Raw genomic sequence first — 17,149 nt, forward strand, 5'->3', positions numbered from 1 at the left:
GGACAAATAACACACAAACACACACATTTATAAGGGCTATTTAGAGTAACCAATTCACCAGTCATGTTTTTGGAATGTGGAGGGAAGCTGGAGTACCCAGGGAGAACCCATCCATGCACAGGGAGAACATGCAAACTCCATGCATAAAAAAACTTAGGCTGGGCATCAAAACCTGTGTTAACAACTGAGCCTCCATCCAGCTTCCTTTCACACAGTCTATGTAAATATTTGGGCTAAACTTTCTATCAATCTATATGTCTGAGTGTGTTTACACAGTATTTGGGGAAAAAAAAAATCAGATATTTGTGATTAGTGTAGTACTTTTTCTTGGAATGCTCATTCCCATAAACTGCACAGCTCACCTGATATCATAAACATCTGATTGCCTCATCTTTCTGCTGATTGGTTCCAATAAAATTACTGTCCACAACCTGCTTGTGGACAGTAATTTTTACAAGAGCTTTTGTAAACTTAGTAAAGGTGAAGAGAAAACGCCTCTTTGAACCTGAGGGGAACTGCAGAACTCTATACCCTGCAGCATTTCAGTTATCCTGGTTTATACTGTATTTTATAGGATTCCATCATAACATATATTTAATAAAAGATTTAATGACAATTTGGTGTGCTCTATACTAATTTAGAAATGTGTCTCTATACTGACTGAAAACTGTGTCCAGTAATGAGAGAAGGTAGGTTTATGTGACCAAAGCAGCTGTAATTAAGCGTTGTTGTCCTAAATATGTGGCGTGTTGTTGTGCTGGGCCCTTGCTGCTCATTTAGCTGGATCCAGATCCTTGATTACTTTTTCTCTATTCAGGTAAGTGGCCCAATAGACTAGGTTGAAGGAGCCAAACAACACAGGGAACATAATACGGGAGATGCGGTCGATAATGCTGACGCTGTTGAAGGTTTTCTTGTTCTGCTCGGGCTTCGTTCCTCCTGTGATCTTGTTGGGCTCGTTCAGAGTGCACTTGGAGATGGTGGGCAGTGTTGAGTCTTTCGTGATGTTGGGCTTGTAGTTTGCCACAGCTACGGCGTAGGTGTTCTTCTCCCTCTTGACAGTCGCTTCCTTTTTCTGCAGGTAGATTAAAACAGTTGAAGAAATTTAAAAATTTATGAAAAAAAGGTATGTTACTTATTTATTAATGAATACAAGAGATTGGACTTGAATTTTTTTTGTCTTGATTTGATGCTTTTTTTTTGTTTTTCAATGCAATCAAAATTTAATCTTCTAGTTTAATGCTGTAAAACTAGAAGGTTAAGTTGCATAACTAAAAAATTTAAACCAAAATAAAGCACTTCTAAAACATTTATAAAAGGACACCTCCGCACCTAAAACTTAAAAAAAAGGTACATAAATGCAATCACATGAAATTTACTTAGGTTGATTATTGTTATCTAGTATTTTGAAATTGATTTGTCCTAATTAAAGCTCAGGTATTTACTTTGATTATTGAAGTGACATTGAACACCATGGAAAAACACTCCTGGAAAGGAGTTTAAAATGGTCTGAAAAGAATTTGAAATGAGTCATTCCACTCTCCAGGAAAAAGGATTGCAAGTAATGGACATTTAAAACATCTGCCAACATGCTGAGATGTGTTTTGCAAGAAAGCTCAACCCAATAACAGTCTGCAGGATGTGAAAGGGGCAATATCATGTACTTTCCAGGCATATTGTGCTATTTTATAGCACAGTCAAGTAACTATGTTACCTTCAGATGTTACAAAAATGCTGTAAATATCAAAGATAATTGAATTGAAATTTGACACCTTGAAACTGGGCCCCTGTCTCTTTAAGAAGCCCCCCTCCCCCCCCCCCACACACACACACACACACACTCTCTATGATTGATTCTGACTACAATATGGGTGTAATGTGTCTGTTTTTGAACCACATTGAAACTTTCCTTGATTATTATTATTTCTTGCCACGACTGGTTGGACTGGCGCTACCTCAGATTATTTTAGAAATTTGGTTGCACTCTAGAGCCCTTTTAAACATCACTGAGTAAACAAATGAAATAACACAAGACATTTAATGGGGTGTCCACATTTTTTTCATATGAATGTACTTACCTTGTCGTTGACAATACTTTTTCCATCCCAAGCCCAGCCTCGCTTGGTGAAGTAGTTAACAGTGGCAAACTCAATGAGAGCAGAAAAGACAAATGCATAGCAGACTGCGATGAACCAGTCCATGGCAGTAGCGTAGGCCACCTTTGGCAGAGAGTTACGGGCACTGATACTCAGGGTTGTCATTGTGAGAACAGTGGTCACTCCTGAAAAGAAATATAAAATGAGTATTTTATTATGTTGTCTCTGGCAATTCACTCGGAAAATATAGACCCAAAATCCCAACACAGAAGACCCAGAGTGTTTCTAAATCTGTGTAACCAAACACCAACATATCATCCATGTCATGTTTCATTCTTATAGTGCACAATTTTTAATGTTTCACAGCTGCAACTTTGTTTCTGTGCTGCTGTCCATCTTGGCCAGGAAATGTTTTGAAAAAAAAAAAAGATCCTAAGAAGAGTTTAATTCACTAAATAAGGGTTTAAACATGTATATAAATAATAAAGAAGTCACTGGAATAAGTCCCAAAACAGACAGGCACATCTGATCAGGGAGTACTTCGGGAAGTCATTTAGAGGTGAAGTTGGTGGTGTGCCGCGGATCAAATTGTCATGCTCCCTTATCTTAAGGTTTATGGCTTCATCAATTTTTGGAAGTTGTCCAGGTTCTGTAAAAAATCATAACAAAACAAAACAAAACAAAACCTTCACACCATATTTAGCTGTAATATGTTATTTTCTGAAATGCTTTCTAAATTTTATGTCAGATGTGACAGGCCATATACCTTCCAAAATATTTCACTTTTGTCTTGTCAGTCCACTGAACATTTTTTTCTAAATCTTGGAGGTAATCAAAATGTTATTTGACTTTTATTTCTTTACGTTTATCTTTTTGGTCAAGCTTGAAAGTCTCAAATGAATTTTTGCAACAAATGACAACACTGACAGTATAATGTTGTTCTAGATTCTCTTTTATCCGCTGGAATGAGTCATTGATGCACTTTTGGAGCTATCTTGATGGGTCAATAAAGTAACGCATGACTTCAGAATGAGGACCATTATATTTTTCATGTAAGACTAAGTTGATTTGTATAGCTTTTTTATATAAAGGAAATACTCATATGAAAACATATTTTTATTTGCTTTCATTAAAAACTCAGTGATGTAATGAACTGATATAAATACACACACACACGCACACACACACACACACACACATCCAGATATTTATATTCCAATGTGGATGTAGTTACTTTATACACAAATAAGAACCATTTACTCAAGATAAATGAAATGCCATGGAATTGAATGTTGTCTGCATTTATTTCTCAAGTCTAGTTTTCTGTAGTTTACATCCATAAAATTTGAAAATATTAAGTGGAAAATTGACATTTCCACAAGTGAAGTGAGCTAACACTCAAACCTTTATCTGAATAGTTGGTGTTGAGATTCAGACAACGACTGCAGCTGCTGCTGTTCTGCTTCCCTGCTGTGCACACTCTTGTGGAGACACGGTTGTAAAAGGTTTTAATGTGCTTTCTCTTTCATGTTCACACTCTGCATATAGCCGTGCACGTTCAAATTTTTAGGAAGAAATTAAATAGGGTTTAAGCCTCTACATCTCCTTTGCTTTTGATTCAGAATCACCAAGATTTGTAAAGCAATGCAGACATTAAGATCTTGAATTAATCTGATTTTGACTTTTTTTTTTTTCACGTCTTTTGATGGTCGAGATCTCCAATGTGTTTGCAATCTTTAAATCTTTTATTTCACTTAAAAAACAGATTCAAAATCTCAAATACTCACCAAACACAGTTCTAGCAGGCACTGATTCCCGGTTGAGCCAGAAGGAAACCTGGGATAGGATGACTGTCATGATGCAGGGCAGATACGTCTGGATCACAAAGTATCCAATCTTCCGCTTTAGGTGGAAATGAGCCGTCATCACTGTGTATTCGCCTGAGAGTCATAGGAACAGGTTCGCTTTACATAATAATATATTTATGTGAAGAATAAAGAGGATAATCATGCAGAAGATGGTTATCATTTATTGATTATCACCTGGTTTTGCTATACTTGTATTCACAAGAATACAAATGTTGTATTTGATCTTTACTCCTTGGAGTATTTGCTCCATTTATGACTACGGTTTGCAGAAAACTGACAGGGCTATTTTCTGCCTGCTGAGTTAAATACATATTGGGATTATCTCCAGCTTTCATTCTTCTTGTTTGCTACAACACTTGAAAAGAAGTCGATTTAATCCCATTGAAAGAGAGTGGATAAAAAAAAAAAAAACACTTGAGTAACTGTGAAATCTGAAAGCGAAAGACCTCCAACGCAAATGAAGATATGGTATGGAGATCACTTTTCCTCCCACAATGTGGTCCACCCACACTGGCTGCTGGATGAGTATACAAAAAATATTTGGTACATAAATCTGTATGAAATGAATGCCAAGGATGAACTGGTGAATAAATTGTGCTGCCCAAAACATAAAAGTTTGATTAAAGAATGTTTCTGAATTACATTATTTACCTGAATTTGTAGTGTATAAAAGACCAGACCATAAAAGATCAGACGTTGTGTTCCCAGTTCTACAGAAACCAATGTAGGAGTCACCAGTTTGAGTGTCTTTGGTAGTCTTTGTTTGTCTGATTAGGTGCCTACCAGTGCTGGATTTAATGGTCTCCTTTCCAACAGTCTGTCCAACCAAGTCGTACTGGTTGAGCCTGGACCCATCATCTGCTACGTCTACTGACTGGGAGGCATTTCTTGTCCAGATGTAAGTTACCTCTGTCTTTGTGTAGGCATCTGAAGCAGGGGTAATACAAACAGGAACCAACAAACCAGTCATTTCTAATCACCAAAAACCAAAGACTGAAAATCCATCCATCCATCTGTCCGTCCGTCCATCTGTCCATTTATTCTATTGAGTCTAATTCTGCAGATTTTAACACTTACAGCTGCCAAACTTAAGAGGACATGAATGTGAGTCCATGGGGAAGTCCTCCAGATGCATGGGACACTCAGCTTGAACTGTTAACCTGGCAAAAAACATAAATATCTTAATAAAACACATTAGGAAGTTTGTGTCGTACATCAGAAGACATGTATCCTAATATCACTGGGATTCATAATGAAATTGCAACTGACTGACTGTAGAAAAGATTGCAGTGTAATGTAGATATGTAAACTTATGAAGTGTGGTACAATGATGGGTCCACAAAGATAACTAAATATAACTTCAAAATATGTTACGTTTTAACGAGATCTTGTCATTGTGGAGCCCAAGTATGAGATGGTATAGGTCAGTGGTCCCCAAACTTTTTCCTGTGAGGGCCACATAACTTTTCCCTTCCCTGGTGGGGGGCCTGAAATTGTTGACGGGTGGCCGGGGGGGGGGTGCGTTTCTCGATCGATTTTTACCCAGAAAGCACATGGGCAAAAACCATAAGTGAAACGGTCACTGGGACTAACTAGTATATATTCCATTGAGGGAATATAACTATAATATATTGATTTCTCATATGTTAACATAAAGGCTCGTTTTGAAGTATAAGTTGCTACTTACAGGCACCCACAGTTTACAGGACACACTTCCTGCTAAAGAGCCCCCTGGTGGTTGAAGAAAAATCCACAAATAAACCGGAAAATACAATAAATGACAAAAAAAAAAAAATCTGAATGCTCTCTGGTATTGTTCAGGGGGCCGGACCAAATGTGGAGGTGGGCCGTCGTTTGGGGACCCCTGGTATAGATAAACATCTGCAGTTGCTAGGAAACAAGCAAATTAGGTGGAAGATAACTGAAGTGAAGCTACAAGCTGATGGGTGAAGTCCTTAAATTAGCTATCAGACTGAAAGAATCCAGATCTGTTGCCACCTTTAAGGTCAGTAGATGCCTTTGGCAAACAGATGGAGTCTGTCTGAGCAAACAACTCGTTCTCACTGGGATACTTCCTCCAAGATCAACAAGCAAGATTGTGCTTTTAGTGCATAAAATATGACTAAGGAAAGCCATTTTGATAAAATATATGTATGCTTTATGGATCAGAAACTACACCAAAATAAAATAAAAAAAAGAGTAAAAATCTAAGTCCACTGTTGGAATTTAAGAAATGCAACACATGAATGAATCGAGTGTGTCTATGTCTACAAAATCAGGAGTTTTGGGATGCAACACAATGCCAGAGCAGAGCAACATCAGCAATGACCTGTAAGTGTAAATACCATGCACTTTCACTAATTTCAATCTGAACGCAGTCAAAAATCTAAAATTTGTTCCAGATGAAATTGTATCAGAGCAATAAGATGACAAACAATTCTTGAAAATATTTTGCACAGAAAAGTTGCATGTTGCATTGTGCTCTCAAATCTCCCTTAACATTTGGAATTAGTACATTAATGTACCTGGGAAGAATAATCTCAAAACACAAAGCGTGGCAATACGTGTCACAGTTGTAGGAGACTGACTTTAATGTAGAAGCAGCTCACCACCAACACTCCATCAAAGACAATTCTACCCTAATGAAAAGCTTGTAACTTACATCTTCAAATAGAAAAACAGAGGTGAAAAGCCAGGTACCTCATGGTGTAGAGCAGCGTTCCATTCTCCATGATCCGCAGAAGTTTGTTGGGCATGGTCATGTTGTGGGCCACAGATTTCTTGCCATTGTGAAAGAATGTGTCAGGGGTCCAAATCTTACTGGCCATCAGATTGTTGAGAGGAAGGGTGTTCATTGGTCCATGGAACTTCAGCCGTTCATCCAACCAGCTTTGACGGAAGAAGACATCCACTGTGTATTCCTGAAAGAAGCGCAGAGGCAATTGGGTTTTACTGAGGCACAATATTCTGAGCGACCAACAAAAGAAGACCTGCATAATGAAACAGTTTAGCAATAGCAGCAAAATGTCAAGAAGCCTGACAAACATGCTGGATCTCATTCAGTTTAAACTGAAAGGTTTGCAACTATGTTCCTGAAAACAATCTAATAATTTTCATATTTTTTCAACAGTTATGCAAAAAAAAGTAGACATTTTTAGTAACATGGATTTTTAAAACCCTTTTAGAATTTATAGATGGTCCACTTTGACCCAAAATAACAAACTACACCCTGATCTTATAATGTTGATAATGTCCTTCCTGTCCGGTTCTGTCATGACTGAGCTCATCGTGAGATCGCAGCTTGACGGCGTGTGACACCTGGGTGGGTCCAGCCACATCTGTCAGTGTCAGATCCAGCTGATGCCTGAGGCGAGTGCCATCCCAGGTTTGCATCAAAATCACAGAGACCTTCCCCTCCATCTGAGTGGAAGCTTCTCCAGTTCGCTCTGTTTCCTCTTATTAGTCCACAGTACTTCAGCAGGAACTAACTGTGTTTTCAAATGGGTCCATCGGATCCAGCAGTAACTTTCAGAGACAAACTTCGGTACAAAACTGTCCCCACAGTCAGAGGTGTTGGTTGTTTTATGCAGCTTTGAGAGTCTTGATTTTAAAATATTACCTTAAATTTCTGACTTTTTCTTTTATACATGGTTGTGTACAACTAGTTCTCCAGTCTGAAATAATACTACAAAATGAGGTTTTAATGGAAAGATGAGTTCAGATGGTATTACACAGTTGGCAAAGTATGTGTTATCATCAGATAAACAAGATTTTGCCTCTAAATCATCTGCTACCAATTCAAATACTGAAGGCATTTTTGTTTTCTTAGAGATGACTGAGCATGTTCACAGTTGTTCACTGAGATGAAAAAATATCCCCCAACCACACAGCTCTCCTCTCTTCAGTGTATATATTGTAAGTATACATTTAACATGCATTGTTTTCCACAGAGCCTCAGCTATGTAATTAGCAGAGGCATCCCTGTGTCACTGAGAAAATGCAGCAATTTCCTGGTTAGCTTTCCAAAGCAACTCTGCATGTCTGCTTTTTGATGAGCTCAAATAAACCAGCGAAGACAAACATCCACAAACAATCATGCAGAAAGATCAGCGGGGGAGCATCCAATCTGAAGGATGTGTATCAGAGCGCAACTATCAGAGACACAGAGAGGAAATACACACAGTGCTGGAGTGTAATTATCTGCTGCAATTTTGATGGAGACATGGGCATGTATTAAATATGAGACACTCTTCTTCCTTTGAAGGTGCAGCCTCGAACACAGCCACTTCCATCTTTGTGCTCTGTGTCACTTAAATATTTGAGGAGAACCAGGTGGGCTCAGAGAATGGGCTCAGATTGTAGCGGAAAGCAAAAAGAAAGGCTCTTAAGGCAGGAAGGATGGCTTTTATGCATTTTTATGAAATAGAACTGCAAAGTGAAGGGTCTCCCTGACTTGAAGCCAAGTAACTTTCAGCATTAGTTTAAAATCATGTTATCAGTCAAATCACAAAAAATGAATATACTTGAAATCACTGCTAGAATCTGAATCTAAGATATTTCATGTTTTCACTTGTTGAAATGCACCAATTCTTACATTTCATTCCAGGAAGCCATTCAAAAGTGTTGGGATGAGTGGAACTTTGTGAATAAAATCTGCATCCCTGAAATTCTAAGTCTCTGAGGAGCGAAGATCTCCAGAGGGCCTTGACAGAAAACCAAATAAACATTTGACAAATTTGAATGAAATGCTGCATCCGACTGGAAACAAATCTGTTTGTTTGTGTCAGGCTTAGACGAAACCACGCAGCAGGTTTGCAACTGGTTAACAATAATGACCGGCCATATATTAATATATGACAGATCAGCAGCTGTGTACCAGAGCTGGATGGAGGTTGATGTTCAGATATCATTTTAATAACACACTCTAACCTTTGCCATGTCGACACTCTTCTGATTGGATTGGCTGAGTTTCCAATGGCAACAGGACCAGCAGTACAGGCAGCTACCTCTCTCTCTGTCTGTGTTTCAGTCTGGAAGATTTTATCTGAATGTGAATAATCACATCCAAACTGGCTCAGGAAGACTGGCAGGAGATTTACAGTGGATTATTTGAACCAAAAGCAGAATTTCTCGACAAACAACAGCTTGTGTTGATTGTGGTAAGACGGTTCTAATAAAGGACACAGATACTCTTTATGGCCTGCACCACAGAGACAATTAACAGTTTCCTTAGGCAGTTAACTCTGCTTGGGCACACTGTTTAGTTTTATACCTGTGACTCTTTTAGTGATGATTAAAAGTGAAAAAAAAAAAAAAAACTATGTGTTTCATAGTACAATATTAGCGTTGAAAGACTTACCATATCTGTGTCAGATACTGGTCCAAAACTGGTCACGTAGACATTTGTCTTTACTTCTGTCACTCGGTCTGGAAAGGGGAAACAATTGAAAATTCTCAGACAACGAAGTTCCAAAGGTTTTCAACCATCCATACATCATGCATTCAAAAGCTTGAGCAAAAATAACCCCCCCAAGACAACACAAAAGACAGTCTAAATTGTTCTACAAGTAAAAAAAAAAAAAAGCTCATGAATTTTAGTCAGGCAAACTCGCAGGCAAAGAGACGGGACTGCTCCACAGATACGGTCAGGACACAGATAGGACTCAGTGGGACTCTCCTCTCTATTTTCACTGGATTGTTAGTCACTTTTATAAACTTGTGTGACATTTTATTACATCTATATAACCTTGTTAGGAGAAATTTCAGTTGCCAAAATTAAATAAATCTTTTAAGGATCACAGCATTAGAAAAGTTTTATTACTGCAATCAGTCCATAGTGGTGCTTAAGGTGACATTAAGACTCCGACAGTCTGGATAAAATCAGATTGATAGTCCAATCACACTGCTTAGATTTTTTTTAAACAAAATTGTGTTTTTAGATGTTACGACACGAACAGTCTTTCACAGTTTTTCATTTTCTTGCCAGAATAATGTCAATGTCATACAGTGCTTTGCTAAATTACTCGTACGCCTTAAATTTTTTCATGTTACTACCATCAACCTTTATGTATTGTGTTGGGATTGTAGGTAATAAACTAACAGAATGGAGTGGATCATTTTAAATTGGAAGTAAATTCTACATGTTTTTTCTTTTTTTTTTTTTCAAAAATTAAATCTAAATTGTGGTGTGCAAATGAAATTTTCAGTCTTTTCTGTTACACCCCGAGCTAAAATCCGGCGTTATCAATTGTCTTTACACGCTACCTAATAGTTAAACTGTTGCCTCCATGCATTAAATCCAATTTTCTTTGCCTTCAGAGACATGTCAGTGATCCTCATTTATCCCTGTTTTTCTGTTTTTCTGTTTCCAGAGCATCAAATCTTAGACATCGAGTTCAATAAGAGAAACTGTTCGAACCAAATGAGCTCAATCATTCCAGGCCCAAAGTCCACCAGCCCCTGCGAATGTGTTTTATTATTTCCAACCCAGACGGATGTTCTCACTGAACAAATTATTCAGATTTCAGATACACAGAAGCGTAGCTCATTACACTCACAGCTGCAGAGAGCCCAATAGGTTCACCTGCAGGCAGATTTATTTTTAAAATGCTGTCTAAAGAGCTGACAGGGGCATAAAGGCATTTTCTGACGGTATCACAGATCCTTTCATTGTAGCGCAAAGGAGGATGAACTGCAGCATGCTCTTCCACCACACAACAGGCATCCTCTCATAATTTACATTTTCATCTAAAATGTCCTTTTTGTCCCCAGTGACTGAGATCAGTAGATTCAAAATACTGTTTCTGATCTGTATTACAAATTTGATCTTAGTATAAAATTATTTGAATATTGAGTGTTGTACTAGGGAGACATTTCTTGAGAGCTAGAAGCAGACTATTTTTTTATGAGTAATGCTGTTCTTATTAGTGAAGAACATAGTGAGTGTTCTTCACTATGGGCTTAATCTCAGTCAAAGTTAACAAAGACACAAAATCCTTCTCAACTGAAATTGTTGCATCAGAGATGATATTGTCATGAAAAAATAAAGAAAGAAAGAAATGTTGGGCATTTAATGACTCATTTTTTCAGGATAAAATTGTTATACATTTGCCACCATTTATGGATCAAAACAACTGAGTGCATAAAAAAAAAGATGTATTGTACATTTTCTCTGGTGTACACATAGTATCTCTTACCAAGTTGAATGTTGGCCATCAACGTGTTTTTTGCATGAGACTGTCTACAAATTGTCAACCGGATTTAGCCAGAAAATTTGAAACGCCATTCCAGTAGCTTCACGTTAGCCTAACTTTTTCATTCTAAAACCAGTTTGGTCAGTTTTTGTCTCATTTGACTATTAAACTTGGGTATAAAAGTTACAGCTGGCCACATGAGCGAGCCAAATGTTTTCCCACACAAGTTTGATTAACAGGCAATTTAAAGGTTATTTGTTTGTACTGTTTTTTTAAAAAAAGCCATGTAGTTCTTTCAAAGTAAAGAACACTATCAACTATCAAGCATGTCTGAGGAAGCATCATGCTAAGGTATGCATAAGCTACATTTGGTCCAAAGAAGAGTTATATTAACTTGAAATTTCTCCAGTTTCCGTCTGGCTCCTTTGATTTGCTACTTGCTTCAGTTTCCTGCATCTTACCTCCAAGGCCAGGTCTGAGTCTGTTGTCATACCCATCCAGGAGACTGTCCAGGATTTTGGTGAACGTTGCAATGTCTTTGGAGTTCTGTGTTGAATTACAGACTGCTCTCGACCTAAATAGGAGGGACATATCTTTATGCATGAGTAAGTCTCATACATTTTAACAGGATTCTGTAAACACCAATTTAACAGCCAAAATGTCAAATGTCCTGTTGCTGAAGCTGTTAAAGTGAGAAAAAGCTGGATGTCGGTAAAATAATTTGTTTCCAAATTTGATGTGACAGGTCATGCACCCTTTGACATTTCACCTGCTGAAAGGGCAAATATTTTTACGCTAATAATCTGATGTGATAAAGTATTTAATATTTTTATCAACACACTGAGCCATGATTTCCTGACTCTTCTTACCAAAATGCAATGCACTCAGGCAGAAATTTCACAAAGCCTGGTGTCCTACAAACATTTCTACCTGGCTGTAATTGTTGATGAGGACGAGCAACACTTTCCCTCATAACATTTTACATAAATCAATTAGATATTGATGTTTTTTTGTAGTGAAGACATCAATATCATTGAACGTGCTTTAAAAAGAGGACGAGCTGAGGGGGATTTATTATTTACATGAATTAATCAGGGAAAATGTTCTTAACCAGCTTTTAAAGAGGATTTTATTGATTGCAACAGCATGTTGAAGCATAGAAAAGCATGAGTGTCAATTGTTTCAAGCAAAGCATTGAGATCTGAAGCTGAGGGATACATTTTGTTTCACCATAGTGTTTCTGTACTATGGCAATCTCTAAAGTCTGACTCCAACTATTCAAACAGATTTTCCACCATAACCCTCTGATGCATAACTGGGTCCTTTTTGACCCGGGGAGGTCATCTTTTTGCAATATCTGTATAATGAAAAGTTTTCATCACTTCATATTCCAGGTATTCCTCAAGAAACATGTTACTGGTGTCATGCAATTCAAATTTTTAATTTACCTTTTGTACATTTTAAGAAATAGCATGTTTTATGTCACTACCCCATTCTTCCGTGAGTGGGTCCAAAATGACCCGCATTCATTTCCTATGGAATTTAATGGGAATATTTGTTTCTTACCAACTGTGACTGTCAGGAAAACTTTTTTTGTGAACCAAACACACTGAGACCTAAGTGTCACCCCTGAATAATATTATTTTACAAAGCAAGAATTGTCTTTATTTTTTACCTCACAAATGTGTTTGTGTGTGTCAATCATGAGTACTGTGACAGCGTTAATGTCAGAAATCAACATATTAGCCTTCTTCAAAGTTAGCCAACACTAGTTAACTAACCAACTAGCTAACATTACCACCTATACTTTATTGTGCATCTTTATTATTTGTATGTGCGTGTCTGAAACCCTGGATGAGAAAACCAAGAGAGAAAATGTGTTGAATGACATGCAAAACCTGCTTATCAATGTGTTTTATCATCTAAATCATCAATAAATGAGCCAGAAAAGTATAGAGTGCCTTCTTTGGGTCCGGGAGGATGTCCTGCCCCAAGTGGAGGAGTTCAAGTATCTCAGGATCTTGTTCACCAATGAGGGAAAAATGGAGCAGAAGATCGACGAGCAGATTGGTGCAGCGTCTGCAGTGAAACATGTGCTGTACCGCTCTGTCGTGGTGAAGAGAGAGCTGAGCCAAAAAGCGAAGCTCTTGATTTAACAGTTGATCTAAGTTCCTACCCTCGTCTATGGTCATAAGCTTTGGGTCATGACCGAAAGAATGAGATCATGACCCAGGACACGCTGACAATGTTTCTCAGCTGATCTGGGAACGCCATGGGTTCCCCCAGAGGAGCTGGAACAAATGGCTGGGGAGAGCGAACTCTGAGCCTCCTTAGGCTGCTGACCCCGCGACCCGACCCCAGATAAAAGGAGGATGGATGGATGGATGGATGGATGGATGGATGGATGGATGGATGGATGGATGGATGGATGGATGGATGGATGGATGGATGGATGGATGGATAAATCATACACATACACACACTCACATACGTGATACGCAGAGTGTAATAGAATAGAGACTGTAATGTTAGCTAGCCTGGTTAGCTAGCTAGTTTCAAGAAACGTGCTCTTTTGTAGCCCCCCCCCCCCCCCACACACACACACACACACACACACATAATGGATGTTAACATTGTCCATTATTGACATTTCATCATCGTTGTAAAATTGTTGCTGTTGTCATTTTGTTTTAAAATGTTCTACAAATTGTTCTGAAAATGTTTAAAAAAGTGAAAAATGAAAATATTTCAAACATGAAATAACTCTTGTGTGACATAAAACACAGTAGAAAGTATTATACAAAACATACAATTTAATCAAAATGACAAAAGTAGCATAAAAACACATTGATTGTAACCCGGGTCAAAAAGAATGGCAGACTGTATAGTCAGTCACTCACGTATCAGAGGGTTAATCTTCACAGAAACAATTGGCATCAATTTTTTAAAAAAAAGTTTAGGAAAGAAGAGGAGTTTAATATTGCTCTGTAATTAGCAGGTGTCTCTGAATCAAAGCTAGGTTACTTAGCAAGTCTTTGGTACATATCCACCACCAAAGAGAAAATGTGAGTTTTTATTAATTAAACCTACCCAGTCCTTCCTCCTTTTAACATATTAAGTTGAAATGGAGTCTAACCCTTGTCATCATCCACTCACAATGAGTAATATTTGCAAAAGGTTTGCATTTACAAAAGGTTTCTTATTAATATATATATATATATATATATATATATATATATATATATATATATATATATATATATATATATATATATATATTAGATCTGTCTGGCTTTCTTGAGATGATCTTAAACAATGTAGCTCTGAATGTATCCAATCTGTAAAAAAAAACAATGAACAAGGTTTCAGTTTGGCGCTGCATAAAGTGTTGACTTTTAGCAAGACGAACTGAAAGAAAAAGTCCCTCAGATGATGAAATAAGGGGAGAGAATTGGGTAGCAGCTGATGCTCGTTGCCCTCAAATGGATTTCTCAACTTAGTATTCTTCCATCAAACTTAATGTGCCTCAAAGGGAAAGGAGCATTAACGCAGTTTATATTTAATCGAAACTTGTGACTCAGAAGAGAGTTATATGCTATTCCTCCTGGTGTCATTTTGAATTTTGTTACAATGGTAACTTCAGTGACCAAAATCAAACCCAAAGGCTGGTGCTTTGTCATCACTTTCTCATCATACTTTGGCTTAGAAATGCAGTCGAAAAAGTTTTCTTTCCAAAGATGATGAGTGCAGATCAGGAATCTGTAGTTTTTTGTGAATTTACTGGTGGAGTTACCCAAAATTTGAGAGGTAGTCTTCCTACAAAATGCTGCCCATAACATTGTCAGATCTTGTCCAAAGGAGCACAAACTGATGTGAATGACAACTGTCTTAAAGTTACAACATGAATCTATGTTAGACTTGGTTGGGTTGTGCATAGTTTTCTGTAATGTGTGATTATTTAAAAGGCAAGGATTAGATGAGTAATTTAAATGATTATAAGTGTATAATCATTTCATAATTATGCTTTTATAATTATTGTTAAATTAATTTCTACATCGGATTTTCAAGGTATTGGAAATCATTGTTTAGACGTATCATGCATCTTTCACTTTTCTTTAGAAAAAAAATAAATAAACTGTCGCCTGATTAAACCAGCTCTATTTCCATATTCTCTATTTCCTGGAAGTTTTGAGATTTAATTCCCCACATCAAATTCTTCCAGCGCTTTTATTAGATGTTCTGGGATTTGAGCTTCATGACAGTTCTCTGAGATTAAAGAGTCATTTTCTAATAACTCACGGCGCTCTGGGCGCACGGAGAAGCTAAAAAATAAAAATTAAAAAAACATATCCAGCTGTGTAAGAAACCACGTCCTTTACCTTGCTATAACTGAAACGCTCCTGTGCTCAACATGCAGGCAAGAATCCATTCAGATTAATTAAAAAACGCTCAATGGGTTACCGCCAGAAACTTACCGTGTTTGCCACAGAGCGATGAAGCAGACCAGCACAGACAGAGGACGCGAGCTTCTTTCTCTTCTCATGACTGGAGCCTGGAGATCAGGAAAAAGCTTCAGAGCGCGTTGAGATCTCCTAAACCCGCTTCATTTCCACGCAACATTTCGAAACCCAACGCAGCTCTGCCAGGAACCGAAAGCCTACCTGAAGCTCGACAGGTGTGCCCGCCGTTGCTAAGGGAAACCGTGATGCGCGCAGCGGAGATGTGCGTAGGTCTGAAGGCGGTCAGAGAGCTTCCATCCTGCCAGACTCTCCTCCAAACAAACGAAGCTGAAAACGAAAACTGCGCGGGGAGAGAGGCTCCCTGCTGAGGCGGACGAAGTCTGTGCGTGAGAGCGCGCGGCTGCGCACGGTGAGCATCCTCTGCTCTGACGAAGCCCGTTCAGGATTAGGGAAAGCGCTGAAATACATCTGAGCCCGTTCTTTTCCGCAAATGTCATCAGAACAAAAGAGGGTAACGCAAATTACTTTAGAAAAAAAGGAACATTTATTGTCATTATGACTTCCGTAAATAAAAACAAAAGAAACTCGGACTGAACAGGACAGGAGGCTAAAAAAAATCAAACATCCATCACACATTAGCCTAATTTTCTCATGATAGAAGTAACTCCCAACTGTAACTTCTTACTCATCCTGAATTAGTCATATAAACCTCCCCCCAACCCCCCCAATGGTAAAATGATGACCATGGAGTTACTCATTATACAGATGGATTACATCACCTTTGTCTGTCTATCCTGCAAATGCTGCACTTTAAATGAAAGATTACTCTAATTATTTACTTTTCACAGAGGGTTGAAATATTTTTTCTAAATATTTTTAAATAACACATGTAGATCCGGGATGTTCACCGCATAGATGATTTACGGTGCAAAGAATTATTTGTGTGGCCACATCTGCATTTGAAAAATTATGCAATGGTACTGGATCTTAGCCCAATAAAGCCCTTATATCATTCTAGCAGTGTGAGATCTTCAAGTTTGTAGTTGTATCCACAAGCAGATTAAAGTAGCATCATGTTAAGAAGATGCAAATGAAAGAATACATGAGAGAGAAGAAAAAATATGAAAGAGGTTTTCCAATTTACCTTCCACCTGTTCAGTTTACTCAAAATTTGAACATCTATATATAAATGGTATCATATAAACAGTGTTTTGTATTTCTATAAAGAGGCAGTTGGAAGGGTTCCAGTTTCAGTTTCGAAATACCTCCAATCTAATGCAAACTCGTTTTGACTGCAGGACCAGAACAATCCACTGCTATGAGATAAAAAATGGTGAAACGGGGAAAGGTCAAATGCTGTGTCATTTAGATAAAGTCAGCTCTGCATCTGTGGCATTTCATAAAAATATTTAAGGTCATAAAATGCAGCTTAATTTCCAAGGAAACTAAGCTCCCTACTCAGTTGTACTGTAGCTGGGTAAATAAAAATTGACAAGACATTGAAGCAATAAACACAACACCCTGAATGATCA

General features: G+C 37.9%; 1 protein-coding gene across 1 annotated transcript; it reads right to left on the bottom strand.

The window, feature by feature from the left end:
- Nucleotides 1-715: 715 nt before the first annotated feature.
- On the bottom strand, nucleotides 716-16,320 carry gabra2a (gamma-aminobutyric acid type A receptor subunit alpha2a). The gene is made up of 9 exons (XM_088002613.1): nucleotides 15,633-16,320; nucleotides 11,619-11,731; nucleotides 9,324-9,391; nucleotides 6,665-6,885; nucleotides 5,042-5,124; nucleotides 4,748-4,891; nucleotides 3,884-4,036; nucleotides 2,079-2,281; nucleotides 716-1,075 (listed from the first exon to the last, which is right to left on the bottom strand). The coding sequence occupies exons 1-9, from the start codon at nucleotides 15,698-15,700 to the stop codon at nucleotides 773-775; spliced, it is 1,356 nt and encodes a 451-aa protein (XP_087858739.1). The 5' UTR covers nucleotides 15,701-16,320; the 3' UTR covers nucleotides 716-772.
- Nucleotides 16,321-17,149: the final 829 nt, after the last annotated feature.

Source organism: Poecilia mexicana, unplaced genomic scaffold, assembly GCF_051168715.1.
Source record: "Poecilia mexicana isolate PSO_F unplaced genomic scaffold, ASM5116871v1 scaffold_22, whole genome shotgun sequence".
Taxonomy (NCBI): Eukaryota; Metazoa; Chordata; class Actinopteri; order Cyprinodontiformes; family Poeciliidae; genus Poecilia; species Poecilia mexicana.